Source organism: Argiope bruennichi, chromosome 1 (genome assembly GCF_947563725.1).
Source record: "Argiope bruennichi chromosome 1, qqArgBrue1.1, whole genome shotgun sequence".
Classification (NCBI taxonomy): domain Eukaryota; kingdom Metazoa; phylum Arthropoda; class Arachnida; order Araneae; family Araneidae; genus Argiope; species Argiope bruennichi.
Window position 1 is genome coordinate 50,520,475 of NC_079151.1, and position 16,349 is coordinate 50,536,823.

A 16,349-nucleotide genomic window follows, 5' to 3' on the forward strand; every position below is an offset into this window, starting at 1 on the left:
ACTATTAACAAAACTCCTACAGGTGAAATTTTTAGAACAAAAATATATTTATAAGTTTTAAAAAATATATAATCTATGATTATATTTCATATTCATTATTATACAATTTTCTCAGCTTTTTATCAAAACATCATGAGTTCTTAATCAAAACTTAATTTATGATTAACTGTTAATTCAATATATAGAAATAAATTAAGATTATTATTACTGAAGATATACAAAATTTCATAACTCTAAGATATCTGGAAGTTGCAAATATCAATTACAAATAAAAAAATTTAATGAAAATTTTAACAGTACTCTATTTAAGAAAAAAAAAATTCTAAATGAACAGATATTCATTAAATATATATTTTAACAGCTTTTAGAATTTGATTTAAAAAATAATGCTTGTCTTTTAAAAACCATATGAATATACTATCTTGTAAAATAAGAAACTTTTACTCAAAATTCTTATATAATTTATAATTTTTTTTTCTTAACTAACAAATTTTTCAAGGTTATACCAATACTGTTTGATATCATTTAAATTTCTCCCAAAACTCCAGGAATTATTTTCTACAAACACACTAAATTTCAAAAATTGATCTTCTTCAAACTTGGCTGGGGCCTTCAGTAAATTATGGATTATAATTTTAAGTAATAAAGAAATGCATAGTAAGGAAATATAATTTTACAACTGTATTTAATTACCTTTTTTAAACTTTTTTTCATAAGTGACAATGAGAAATACATGTATGGAATCCCACTTAAAAGTATTTTCTATTTTAAAACATTTTCTTATAAGTGCATCTAAATGAGAAAACATCAATATGTAAAATAGAAGATAATTATACAAAGGATAAGAATAAAAATGAATCAAGACTGAAGATTATCAAAAATCACTTTCATGGATTCAAACCAGGTATTTTTTTTCAATGAAGGATCTGATTTTCACCTCCAAACTGAACCTTGTAACCCAAAAATCCAAGAATTAATTTACAAATATGGTAAAATACCTACAATTAAGAATTCCAAACAGCAGATTTAAGTAACAAAAATTAAAATATAAAATACTATAAATAAAGAAATTTAAACTGCAAATCTTGACAAACAAATACATTTCCAATCATCTAAAAAGATTTGAACAATAACTAAAAGGAGAAGACACAGCTTAATTCTATACACAGGTGAAATACTATTATCTGAAGTAATAATAGAATTCTTGCATAAAATAATTTTAATAAATAAGCAAATTAGGAAAATGAAGATTTCTTTTCACATTATTCTACAAGTAAAAAGAGCAAAAATAAACATACTAACTCAATGTTTTCATATTTCTAGATTTTATTACCATATATCTGAACATGTAAATTTATTGTAGGTGTAAATTAAAATTTTGAAAACATATTTCAACAAAGATAAATAATGCAAAGTTTATATACATTAATAATATTGAAATTTTATGCAAAAGTAAAATATCTTAATTAATATATAGAAAACATCAATAAAGCAAAATCCAATGAAGAAATACACATATACACCATGATTCTGAAGTTCAAAGAAACTTTATAAATAAAAATGATATCTGGTAAAAAAGATATATGAAACTAAATTTTTTCCCTCATCTAACCGTAATCATTTACAACTTACTTTGGAACATAATCATGGAAATTCTGCAGTTCATAATTTTAATTGTAACTCGTACTACCATTAAATTCAAGTCCCATTTCAATTCATCTACTTTCATTTGTTAGTAATTTTTTGTTCAAGTTTTTTTGATTTCTGAATCACCTTGCACATGCATACAAAATCAAAATGATACCAGCAAGCACTCATCCACAAGACATTTCTCTTGAATTTTGAAGTAATGTAAATATCTGTGGGATGAAAGCAAGTAGATAAAGGTATTTCACATTCTTTTAAACATAAATATAGAAAAAAAAAAAACAGAAAACTGCAAACTGAGCAAACAGTTTGGCAAAAAGAACAAAAGAAGGGGAAAAAAAAAAAAAAAACAGGAACAAAATCTCTGACAAAATTTTCTGGAAAAAATGATTTTAACTCTTCCCTAAGTATTAATATTAAATTTTTACTGTAATTTTGATTAAAAATACTCATTATTTAGGAAAATGAAAACACACAATACTCTTTGCTGTGAAGTTTGCAAACTCAAGTGTTGTGTATAGTAACTTCTGAAAAGTGAGTAATTTTTGTCTCAATATAATTTATTATTTATTACTTGTTACACACTTAAAAAATTTCTCAGGTAAAATTTTTAACAATAACAAAGTATCAAACCCTCCCTTATATAAATTTTAAGGGAATTTTAGAAATTTTATTTCCTTCTTGAATTGATTTTATGATTAAAGCCTAAAATATTTGCATTTTCCACTTTTTTTTTCTTTTCCCCTTCTCTTTTTCTCTCTCTCTATAGCTGCATATATGCTAAATGAAAATTTTAATATAAGAAATAAGGGAGATACAGAAACAGAAAGTGCATGTGTAAAAAAATAGTGACTAAATATTACACTTCTCAAAACTTATATCAATAATAATTTACAACATTAAAGAGGACATATATTTTCAATTTGAAGAAAGAAATCTATGTTCCTGCTGCCTCATTTCCATTCTTTTGATCAAGTTTATTTTTATTGTTCTTGACCATATAGATAAAGTATGTAATAGCTTCTTTTTCGTTCACAGGTATTGTCTTGAAATGCCTAGAAAGAGTCTGCAAAGAGAAAAAAAAAAAATTATAATATATAAATAGAAAATATTTGTTTTACAAAACCACTAAAATTTTAAAATTACCTAATGAATGTGATACAGATAAAATTGATTAATTTTATTAATCTATCATTCAAAACTTCACTCACGGAATTAATTTTAATTTGGTTAATAAATAAAAAGAATATATTTCTTAAGCTATTTTAGGAAATGAGTATTAGCCTGAAAGTAGTATTTCTTCCAAACTGTCTCAAGTAACATTTTTTTTAATGTAAATGTGTGAGTGTTCAATATAATTTCAATTACAAAGAAATGCTTTAAATGGTAGGATTGAATTATATTTCATGATGCTTTATATATATTTCTCAGAAAGCTACAAAATCCAATTTTTCAGACAGTTTCTTGATCCTATTAGTTATTTTTAGTAAAATACTCAAGGCAATGTAAAGTTTTATACAAAATAGGACGAGAGATAATTTATTTCTCTCTTCTTCTCCACTTCTGTTTTTGTGCCGCACAGAGAGCGGACGTGCCTTGTCCACGCCTTCGTGTAAATATATTATGCCTTCTTGGGATGGATTGAAACAAATTTAAAATTGCAAAAAAGTGTCTTCACTATCTTCGAGTCTGCCAACTGTTTTTTAAAAAAATAATGCTTACACACACACACACACACACACTTATATATATGCAATAATAATTTAAATACAGAGTTATAGAAAACACACAAAATATTTCCTTTAAAAGCTTAATTTGTACTGATAATGTCTTTGGTATTAACATTTACATTATCATCCTGTACATTCTTCTTCTTGTACTCTTCATTGTACTTTCTTCCACTAACTTCAATAAAAAGTCTGATTTCCTATTATCAGTCTTTAATTAGCATATTTGTATTATTTAACAAAATAATACCACTTGCATCTTTGATGGTCCATATTATTATTCTCTATAATCTATTCACCACTCCCTTCAACTTTCGAACTAGTATCTTCAGGTTATAATCACTCATCATATTAAGGTGAGGAATAATTTTCTTATCAGAACAGATAGGTAGTGCCACATGAACAGTAGTAAGCATGCTTGCAGCTTAAATTTATAATCATGATTGTTTTGTAAACATTAAGATGTTCTGTGGTAGAATGCAACTTATTGCCAATTGTTTGCAACTTCAAATGTAATAAAGAATGTGTAAACAGCCTTTTGAAAAAAACAAACTCATTTACAATACTTGGCACGAATTAGAAATCTTAACTTATTGCTTTCATAGCTGCAACCATGACAAACTTAGTCTAGGAAAGACCACAGCAATTCACAGAAAAATCAAATATTGGCTCAAAAGATTTCATGATAGACATGAATTATGCCATGAGCAGTATATTAAATGAAATAAGCAACAAGAAGATTTGCAGATCATCCATTAATTTCAACTAAGGAATTCTCTTATCAACTAGGGTTAGTCCCTAATTTAGACTGTTAAAGGTAAAAAATACTTAAATGTTTTTGGATATTGAAAAATGTATTCATATTTACTTATAACTACTAGAAAGATAGAAAAACGATGAATTGCTCTATCACAGGGGTGCCGAACCTTTATGGATCAACGTGCCATTTTTTCTAAAGAAATGTTTAATGAGGTATAGACGTGCCGTGAAGTAATTTTGATTTGACATAATTCGGAAAATAATAAAATTAAATACTAACAACTGAAAACTCTTTTTTTTTTACTATAAATTTTGTACTGCATAATAGTAAAGTTTTTAGTTATACATGTAATTCAAACTGAAGTAACATTAGTGTGACTTCTGTTGTAGTAGATTAGATGACAAATAACTTATATTAGGACTATAAGATGTTATTTCTAGCAGAATGAGTGCTGAATTGGAATCATCTGCTAAGTGGTTTCTAAGCGAATCTTTAATATTATTCATCTCTGAAAATAATGATTCGCAGGCATAGGTAGATGAAAATATGGTTAAAATAGCATGACCCAGCTTCTTCAAACAGTTAAATATGTCTGGAATCGAATTCCATATTTCCAAAATTTTATTACTGGCATTTTTATTTATATTGCTTATTAAACTTTGTTTCAATCAATTCCAACTTTTTCCTTGTTTCAATAAATTTTTGAATATTGAACCAGTCTGGAAATCAATCAGTTACATTTCAAATTCTTCAATTTCCAACCTATCTAATTGGGATAAGTTCATTTTATGAAATGAAGTCACATCAGGGTACATAATAAACTTGAGCGTTTCCGATAATTCTTTAAACTGTGAAAATCTCGCTGAAAATTCCTTGATTGAAGAATCAATTACGGAAATAAATTCTTCAATAACTTTTTCTTCGTCTAGTTTCTCATGTACATCTAAATCTTTGATTTTTTTTTTTTTTTTTCAAGTTTGGGAAGTACTTGTAATAATCTCTTTTCTGAAAATATGCCGTTTAGTGCCAAAAGCGAGAATGAGATTCATTATGACAATAATTGTTTTATATGCGCCTTGAAGCTTTTTATGTTCAATTAATTGAAATGTTGGCATATGTCTCTAAAAAACATCAATTTTGAAAGCCACATAACATCTAACAACTGTGGATATTTTAACCTCATTTAACAGACAGTTTAATTTCTTCTAAGCAATCAACAAATCTTTGAAGTACATTCTCATGGCTCAGCCAGTGAACATTATTATACCATTAAGCCATTATACACCAAATTGATTTCATCCAACAAAGTATCAAATTTTCGCTTATTTAAAGCCCACGATGATATGAGGATCACTATTTTTTTTTACTAACACCATTACATTAACAACAGATGCTAAACCACTCTTAGTACACAATGGTAGGGAATAGGAATAGGCTCATCTTGGTGAGCCTATTCCTATTCCCTACCATTGCGTTTATTCGTAATACTTCATAGTGAACTTTGTTATTTTGAAATAAAATGAAAATCGTTTTGATCGGCGGCGTGCCCAAAATATTGTGTCACGTGCCATCAATGGCACGCATGCCACTGGTTTGCCATCCCTGATCTATCATATGATGACAAATGTATCAACTATGGGCATACCCTTCAACAATCTAGCTGACGTTTGCCTAGTGCAAGGGCAAAACAAACCATAAGATATAAAGTGGTTCCACATGAAAACCCTATTTTCTGTTTATTAGAATTATCATTGAATAATTCAATATTATTTCTATACAATCATTTCAACAAGGGTAAACAAAACATTAGTGAAGAGTTCAAAAATGAAGTCATCAGTTGTCTCAAATCGAAAAATACGAAATTCTTCAAACAAATTTTCCAAAAATCAAACCAGTGTAAGTTTAATGTTATAGATAATGATAAGGATTCTTTCATAGAAAATATTTCTTGGGTTTTTTTCTTTTATCCTTTCTTCCAAACAATAAAATCTAGCTAGAATTTTATTCCCCACATCATGATTTTCATAGTTTTAATAATAAGTTGCTTATTTTTAGACAATCTCTAAGGAATACAGTAGAAATTAAAATATCGTCTTGATTTAAATTTTTTACTTTACTTTAAAATAATTCCCTTTTCCACAGTTAGTAATGCTTCTCTAAATGATAACATAAATCTCAGTTTATTCAGAAAATACATAATTTATCTTTTAGTATTACACTTGCAATAAATATATGATTCAAATGATTTTTTTTTATTTCAATTAAGTTTAAGAAAGAAATATTTATTATTTCAAAACAAATGTAAAGGCAATAAATTTAAAGAACCAAACAATTCCAATAAAATCAGTAATTTCTTTTCAATAAATGAAAAAAAAAATCATTGCATTTGAACAAATTTTTTATATTATAATTTATTTTCATCTAGTAATCTCTGTATATTACCTCTTTATTTAAAAATAACAGGATAAAACAATTTGAACTATCAATTCCATGTTTGAATTTTAATTATCACTAATTTCATGAGATTAATTAAAGTAATAAAAACATAATTCAATAACTTAAATTCTTTCTTCGCATACATTTTCAATACATAAAACAAAATTTATTAATATGCAAATTTTTAAATGTACCATATAAGATATAATTAGCTCAAAAGTACATTAAGACCATCATGGAGTTTTGCTATCTAATGAACAAGCATATATTATAAATAAATATATTTTAAATTACCAACTAAATGCAATGAAAGTACTTACCTCAGCAAGTTGTGCTTTATTCACTCCTTGGCGAGTCTGTATCTTATAATGTCTTTTATATCTACGAAGAGCACTCACCTGTAGCTGGTAAAGATCAACCTATGAAGAATGAATCGGCATTAACATACAAAATATTCTATCTGTAAAGCAATCAAGTTTCTACTGTATATTTTTTTTTAATCCATCAAATTAAAACTTTTAAATAATCACTGTAGTCTGACCACAAAAAGTAGATAAAAACCTCAGACCATAAAATAAAGAAAGATTGTTCTGACAATTGTGAATGAATGAATTTATCTAAATCAATTTGAAAATCTTAAGTTTCTTTTTAAAAATCAGCATTGATATTAAAATTTAATTTTCTTCATCTAATGCTCTTCTGAAAAAATAATTTCTTTGTCAAAATAAATATATTATCATTCTTTTCCCCATTCTGAGAAGACTAATAAAATTGTAATGATAGGTTTGAACATTTTCTAAGTTTGAACCAATAAAAAAAAAAAAAAGTGGTTAATGAAAATAACACAAAGAAATATTTAAATTTTTCCCAATCAACAAGCTGATCAAGAAATTAAAAATATATGAAATAAATTAAAGCATTTTCAAAAAATATAAATAGAGTGCATAATGCATTTAAAATAAATTTTACATTTTGATTATATGAATATTATTTATCCCATTAATTATACTGTAACAATTAAGAATTTAAAAAATATTTTTATCTATCCACTTAGTTTTTTTTTCTTTAGAAGGAAAAATTTATTAAAATTCTACTCAGGAAATAAACATCTAGCAAATATAATAAAAAATTAATAATTTTTCAGTATTTTATTAAGAGATGTTTGATATCTAAAATTATAATAAATATGAAATATATTTTAAGGTCTTTTTGATGAGTGAAAAAAAAACACCACGCTTATACCAGTAATGCCACTTTAAGCTTCCTTCATATTCCGTGTTTGAAGTCATTTTCAAAACTGGAGATATTTGGCGAATACTTCCAGCATTCATAACTTTATTCATAAAAAAAATACAATATCAAACCAATTATATTGTATTATAAATCATGTTTTTCATCATATTTCAGTCATAATTAAAAAAAAAGAAAATGACAAGAGAGAAGGAGATATTAATCATAGCATTAAATAAAATTTGTTGCTATTCATCATCTATTTCATGAAAACAATTACATATTATTCCACATGATATAATAAACTACAGCACTCTACACTTGTAACCTATCTCTCTAGTACAAAGCTCTGCAAGATATTATGATGCATCTTTCATTGCTTTTTTTTTAATGCAACGAGATAAAGAATAAGATTTATCAACACGGCAGAAATAAGAAGACTCAACATTAATTATTCCAATCTCAGAAAAATAAATTTAATTTAACACATTTTAGCAATGAAAAAGACATTTACATATACTAAGTGAATATTGCTAATAAACAATTTTCTTGCTAATGAATTATTACTGCTTTGCAAGTGAAGAATGTTAAATGTTTCTACTTAACTGTATACAGTAACAGGTAGTAAATAATGAATATACATTTAGAATCATTCCGTTTTCAGAGTTAGTAAGAAAATTAAACATGTCCTAAAGTCAACCTGTTAAAATTTATTATTTAATCAACCAAAGAAAACAGAAAAAGCTTGCTGGAAGGATAAGAAGTGGATAGGAGAAGTTTAGTTCGGGAGAAGGAAACATTGTCCCAAATCCAAAATTAAGAAAAAATGTTATTTATATCTTATTTCAAAGTACTATATTTCTTATTTCAAAGCAGGTAATATTATACTGTTTAGAAATGATGAGAGTGTGCATGCACACACACACATAAACATGATTGCAAACATGAATCAAAAATTTTTTGACTTAAATTATTGAATTTGTTATTTATTATGATGATCAATATATCAGAAATAAGAAGACTTATGATGATTCTTTTTTATTTATGGTGATTTTTGTTTTCAACTGTTATTTGCTTACAAAGGTTTTCTTTCTCCCCACCTCCACCCCAATCAATCAAATATCCACAAATAAGAAAGACAGGCTATCTCAAAAGTGCAATACTTTTCTGTACATCATATAAATTTTGAAATATTTTTTTAGCAGAGATTAAAAAAATTTTTTACAAATATAAAATTACAAAATGTAAAGTAAACAACATCAGAGAGAAACAGAAATCTAAAATTTCAAAACTTGCAGTTCAAAGAAATACTATGCAATCTGCAAATATGATTCCAATTCATATTACAACTATTTTACTAAATTGTAGTAAAATTTTAAACAATATTTGAAAAAATTTATAGAATATCAAAAAATTTAAATAAATGTACATTGTGTTGAAAAAAATCTAAAATTCTTAAAATTTGATTTTTTCAGGAGGGGGGGATAGAATTAATAGTAATTGGAACTTACAAAATATCAGACAATTTGGAAAATTTGTTTATTTTTTTGTAAAGATGCGGAAGATTTAATTATTAATTTAAAGAGAAGGAATTTTAAAATAAATATAAATTCCAAAATGAACAAAAGCATTTTCTTTAACGAACAGATTTAATCCTACATTACTTTAGATAATATTTCAAATTATTTGGCTAATATGTGAAAAACCATAAACATTAATATTTAGAATAATCATTTTTCTAATCAAATAATTTAACAAACCTATAGCCAAAATTTTTAAAACTAGATACTGTGTTTTTAAAAATTACTAAATATACATGAATACTATGGATAACTCATATTTTATAAATTCAATTTCAATTGTTAATGACCAACTCAAAAATTAAATAGTATACATCTGATTTTTTTCCTCATAATGCATTTGCAGTATTTTTTTTTTTTTTCTGACTAATAAAGAAATAAATACTAATAGAAATAGAAATAAATCTGACTAATAAAGGACTAAAAGTTACTTGAAAATATGCAAACATCTACTTAAGCCACAAAGGTATTTTTAGTTTGCATAACAAAATAATTTTTCAATAAACCACTAGCTTGCCTATAGTTCATCCAATAATTCAAAAAAAAAAAAAAAAAAAAAAGATAGAAAATGGATTTAAAACTCTAAGATTCCATAAAACTAATTATAAGAAAACAAAGTAATATGTTTGAGTAGATATTTATGTATTGCATCCAATCATAGTTTAAATTTAAAAATAAAGAATTCAAGATAAAGAAATTTTTCCATGTTTGTGTTTCACATTTTAAGACAAAAATGAAAGATTTTATAAAATTCGGTTATGTCTTTTAGTATAAAAGAAAACATACTTCTGGAATATCCATGTCTTGATCATTCAAGCCATTGTCATCTTCACTTTCTTTCCTTTTTCGTTTGTTTCTTAAACTTTGAATAACTCCTTTATGATACTCACAAATATAAATATGTCTAGCCTATAAGAAAGAAAGAAAAATTATTCAAATTCTTTGCAATTGCCTTAAATAAACATCTAAAAAACATGAATACAAACATACACTTGGATCAATGCTAAGTTTCAATTTCTTCTGAGCTACTGTTTTCTGAATTCTTTTATTGTAGCTTGCATTACCAGCTGGTTGAGTACATCTCTCATCTTCTTCAAGAAGACAACACACTTGGTTATGGCCACTTGGGGTCTCCTCTTCAGTACTGCAACCATTCATTTCATACTTATCTAAAGAAATTACAATAAAATTCATGTTAAAAGTATTTTTAAATAAAACAAAATAATTGAGTTTCAAATAGTTTCCAATATATGAAAAGAATTCATACAATTGATAATTATAATTAAAAAGATATACTTAATTAATATCTAACAGACAGATATTTTTAGAAACTTTTTTTAATTACAAAAAATAAATTAGAAAAATAGGTAAAAAAAACTTGCTTGCTTTTCATGACACTAACATCACAAGATGAAATCTTGTAATTTATTTACATTATAAAAAAAGTTACAAAATTTCAGTAGAAAATAAACTTCAATTTAAAAAAATATATATTTCTGTCTTTAAATATTCCGAAATTAAACAAAAGAAAACATTAAATAATTTCAATTTATAAAAAGATTCAAAAGCAAATATATTTTAATTCTGGATGGAAGGCCTTTATGTAAAAGAACAAAAAAAATCCTATGTAATCATAAATTAAAAATGAATTTTCACATACATAGTTTCTGTTTAGAAAAACATATAGCCCAATCTTACCACACATTAAAATTTATATGATTGATAGTTATTTTATATTTCATTAATACAATATAAACGAACAGAGTTCGTACAGTCTCTGCTAACACTTCACCGTATTAAACGATATTTACAAATGAAAGCGGATATATTTTAATCGCTGATGCTATACGATGTTTTTTTTTTTTTTTTTCTTAATCTAATTATAGAGTTGACATATCTAGCATACCATTGCATTTCTTTTAAAAATACGCTTCATAATGTGGTGGTGAGAAACACGATTATTCTGTTCTATAAATAGAACAAAATAAAAGTCACCAATTTCAAATTATCAATCTAATTCAATAAATGTTAATTTAATTTAAAAAGCAGTTAAAATATATTGAAACTAATATATTTAGACTGTAAATTAAAAACAATTTACTGAATGAATGTACAACGGTGACATTGCCAGGACACCAAAGTTAAAATCAATCTAATACTATGCTTATGGAGACTTTTTCGATATTAATCATACTGACTTTTTATAATTAATGTCAACATGTGGGGAGGAGTTAAAGTTGTAGAGCAAGAATTTGTATTCTTAAATATCAGTGTTTTTAATACGTATTATTAAAGAGAAATATGTAGATTATCATCACATCATCAAAATGCCAAATCTTATTGCAACTCACTTTAAACGAAAATAATTACTTAGCAAATCAGAGAAATTCAAAAAGGGATAGCTTACATTTACTTTCAGAAGTTTTCAATATTGTCTTTCCGAATTTCGTAAGTTTATGTCGTACTTACAATATTGACAACTTTAACACAAACGCGGGAATACACAGATCTTCAAAAACATAACGCTGTTGATATGATGCCACACATGTGTGTGAAGAAATACAAAATTAAAAAAAAAAAAAACTAGCGATAGCGATTAAGAATAGAATTTTCTTGAAAAATGATATTTTTGCATCATGAGTAAATGAAACAGATTTTAATGTCCTCAAGTTATCTAATTCCTTATAATAAGCACTGTGTGTATAAGTATGTGGGAAAAATTAAAACGACTTATTAAAAACGAAATTTGCTAAAAATGTAACAATGTATAATCATTGAACTTATGTCGTGCTAGAATAATTACGGATTGTTGTGATATTTCACTAAAGTGTTAGAAAGCAGCAAATTGGTTAGGCTAAAGGCTTGCGAGGCGGCACAGGAGTCCCTTACACATATATAGCTTCCCAGCTTGTGTATGTTAACTAACTTAGAAGTTCTTAAAATCAAATTACTAGAAATGTACATGATGGCATGCATTAAAAATAGGATTTTTAGCAACAAAGGTCGCTTTCCTCTGACGCCAGCTAAAAAGTTATAGGAGATTCTAGAAGGGTCTGAAGTTATCACTTGTTAGAATAAGTGTAGATCAAATGCATTCAACGGAGCCGGAAAAATAATCATCTGAATTAAAAGACGACCGGAGTTTAACCCCCTTCTTGGTGCAATTTTCAAAAATCGCCAACTCACCAACAACAGTCTTGCGCCGTGTTTAGCGAAATGTTCAAAAGCGAGGGTGCAGATATCTAATCATAGCGCATAATAAAGACGAAAGAAAATAGATTTGCCAGTCTAGAGAAAAGGGGGTTAAACCTTGATCCACCCCAATTATGATACACTCTTTTCTATTTTTGAGCCAAGAAATAAGAAAAAACATTTTGGGAATATCGCCAATAGATTCTTGAAATTGATTATTTTGAAAAATTTGACTCGTCTTTTGAAGAGATATTTTCTGATAATCAGATATTGTGTCCGCAGTAGCAATCCGCTCTATAAATGAGTACTTCTCCGTGATCACTTAGGCAAGAAAGTCCGCATTTTCATTGTAATGTATCAGTGAATGTCCTGGAGTTCACACTAAACATACTTTTTGATTAAATTTTCTCCGGACTAGAATTTTTCTAGCTATTCTGTGAATGACCTTAGGAGATTTTATTGTTAAGTGTTGCGGGCTCAAGCCTTATATTTTATTTTTATGTCAGGAAATAAAGTTCGATAATATTAATTTGCCCAAGATATGACGATCTCAAAGCACATGAAATAATGCGAGTTCGCAAATTGTTAAAGGATACCGACGTGCTCTGATTGGTCGATTTATTTCGCACAGACTTTCTATGCTGTAGCTCTTGCAACCCTGTTGCATTGTTTAGTTTCGACGTACTTTTTTGCTTGCCATTTTTCAAACGGGAGAAATTCAATCTTCCAGAGAAATACAATTATAAAATAATTGAGATTGATGAGAATAGAGCTATTTTTCTTATTTCAGATCTTGTAAATAAAGAATTAGCACAGGTAGCAATTTTTCTGTGAAGTATTATTAAAATAAGGCATGAAAATTAAGCTTTTATTTTATGGGAAATGATTGGCCAATTTTTTTTATTAAATATTGACGTTAAAATCATTACCATAAAATATTTATATGCAAATATACTACATTTATTAAGATCCTCATCGCATACTCTCTAATAAAGGTGTTATCCTGGAGAATGCTTTGCACGGTACTGGCATACAATAGTTAAGAAATATTAACCTTTGGCGTGAATATAAAATTTTTATCGAATCTAACGTGTAATCTTTGGCGAGTTATTTGGAGAATGATTCCTAACATGTGATTAACAGTATCCAAAAATTAAATTTGTATTTTCTAGGCTTTTTTCCACACCAGTTGAAACAAAAAAAATTGACACAGAACTTAAGCTTGCAATAACAAAATGTGATATATTTAATTCATTGCATCTTTGAGCTATTACATTGACATGTTTCTGAAAGTACAGACGGACAGACGGTGAGTCCCTTGTTGAATTTGATTCAAAATTTGAAAGTGTAACCGCTCTTGTAACGCAAACCATAACTGTCTATGATGACGTTAGAGACAGCGCTCTCTGATGCTTGGTTGCGCAGACTCAGTTCAGATCTTGCGATCACATGTGCTGCATGCTTTAATCTATGCTGTTATATATATATCTTAAAATTATTCCAAACTTTGTGTATAACTTAACCTATAAATAAATAACTGTTACACTAATTCGGACTTTTCACTGAACCCTTTAACGGCCCCACAAAAGGTGTCTAGACTATAGATATTAGTTTTGCGTATCAAATTTTTTTCTATCTCTCCGTTTTGTAGTTAGCGTGTTAAATTATAATCAAACAGCCGCACAGATAGACTTCCACTGAGCGGATTTTGTTCAAAATTTGATATAAATCTACAAATTTTGCATAAAGACCTTATATCAAATTTCAACTCTCTAGATCAAATCTTTTTTGAGTTATAATGTCACAGACGGACATTTTTCAAAAGTGTGTTTTTTGAATTCAGGGAGGTCTAAAACGAGAAGATTTTTCTAGAATCGAGTTCGAATTTTTTTAGGATTATTCTGTTTTCTCTATATTACATATACGAGAAACTAAACATCCCACTCACCAGTAATAATGAAATAATAAACTATTGTTTTCAGATGAAGGGAATTTTACACATATGCTGGATACCGAGGGGGAAATACAATTCCCCCTCGGTAAATATTTCATATTTTATATATTAGAAGGGCGGTTAATCTTTTCTTTAATGAAAACTTGAAAAGTAAAAGTGTTTATTTGAGGAATTTTAGAATTCGAATCCACATTTGATATCACATTATTAATATCATTACATTCATTTTCTCCAAGTGGTAGAGCAAATTCCTTCATGGGTTTACCACTCTTGAAAAAGTTTTCCAGAAAAACTTGCATACTGTTTAAAGAACTTTTTAAATTCACAGAGAAGAAAACATCATAATTATCCGATAGTATCACGTTTGTGTATGAAATAAAAATGAAATTATTCATAAAAATTAATAATTATTTATTTTATAATTAAAAACACTCTTAGTATTTCACAATAACTTTATTTTCACAAAAAGAAGTCTTAGTGTACTTTTAGTCACTAACGGGTAATGATGCAAGTCACAAGTCAACTGGTTGCCTTACCAGTTGAAGAGTTTATGGACTTTGAATCTGGTCCGTAAAACTTAGAAATAATTACTTACTTCTTACCAAAAAATAACTATTCAGGAGAATAAGAAAATAAGAATTCTATGCGAGATTTCTGATTGATTTTTTTATTGAAAAAAAAAAAGAAAAAAAAAGAAAAAGAAAAAAGAAGAAAAAAATCCATATTTGTTTCTCGATTGACTTTCGAATTATACTATACTTACTATACCTTTTTAAGTATTGTATAATTATACTATACTTAAGTGTGGATAACATCAAATTTGGGTAACATCAAAATTCTATATAATAACATTAAAGGCATAGTCACTCGTTTCTGAAAAGTTGATTTATACAAGTGAATTTGGGATTCAGCAGAAAGTGATGAGGATGGTAGTAAGTGACAGAGATAGTTTTGTTGACTTGGATTATTTGCATAGTTTAAAAGCCAGAAGGAATGACTTGTTGGATTGATATGAATAGATGAATGCTACAAGAGACATTGTGCGCTATATGAACTTGGAGAGATGGTATTTGAAAGGGAGTGAATGGAGATTATTGCGTGGTGTGATGAAAAAAGAATATAGCATAAGTGATGCACCATAAGGTGGCCACTTTTGGACATCAGGTGTTTGTGCCGCAGCAATTACTGAAATTATTTATATCTCAATTTTATTTTTCCTTCAGCTGATACTTTAAGTGCTTCTATCCAAAGAGAAAAAAAAAAAAAAAAATGTCGATCGTCATCCTTTTCTTTTTCCGCTAAATTTGTTTCAACAATTTGTTAAGCATTGATTCAAATTCAACAAAACAACAAAATTCAATACAAATTAAATTATCAGGAAAATGATCCTAGAAATTCCAAACATAAGTTTTCAAAATTAAGTTAAATGTGAGAATGATTATTTGTTCCAGATAGAATTATTCTAAGGCTTTATCGCAAAATTCACGAAACGGTTTCCGAATAATCAATATCTTAGATAATGATTTTAAAAAATGAAGCTTCTCTAAAAAAACATTCAATATTTATTTTTAGAATTGCAATTGAAACTACCTAAATTCTCACATTTTGAGAATTGTCAGTTGATGAAACTCTACTTTAGAGAACAGAATGAAATTTTAAGTCTAATCAGACAAATTATAAGAAAGTTAGTGAGCTTCAGAAAAAGAAAAAAAAAAAAAAAAAAAAGAAAAAATCCGGAAACCGGATTTCGAAAATAAAACCGGAACACAATCACCTCTGTTCGAGTTTCTCTTTCAGATCTTTGGATCTATGAAAGAAAGGTC

General features: G+C 27.0%; 1 protein-coding gene across 2 annotated transcripts; it reads right to left on the reverse strand.

Annotated features, from left to right (window-relative positions):
- Window positions 1-1,333: 1,333 nt before the first annotated feature.
- LOC129961663 (histone deacetylase complex subunit SAP30L-like) lies at window positions 1,334-11,919 on the reverse strand. 2 transcript variants are annotated; one of them, XM_056075202.1, is made up of 5 exons: window positions 11,850-11,919; window positions 10,371-10,549; window positions 10,167-10,289; window positions 6,891-6,989; window positions 1,334-2,713 (listed from the first exon to the last, which is right to left on the reverse strand). In XM_056075202.1, exons 2-5 carry the CDS (start codon window positions 10,536-10,538, stop codon window positions 2,585-2,587), a joined length of 519 nt encoding a protein of 172 aa, XP_055931177.1. In that variant the 5' UTR covers window positions 10,539-10,549; window positions 11,850-11,919; the 3' UTR covers window positions 1,334-2,584. The 2 variants fall into 2 exon arrangements, with proteins under 2 accessions (XP_055931177.1, XP_055931169.1); XM_056075194.1 differs by having other exon boundaries at window positions 1,336-2,713; window positions 11,788-11,918.
- Window positions 11,920-16,349: the final 4,430 nt, after the last annotated feature.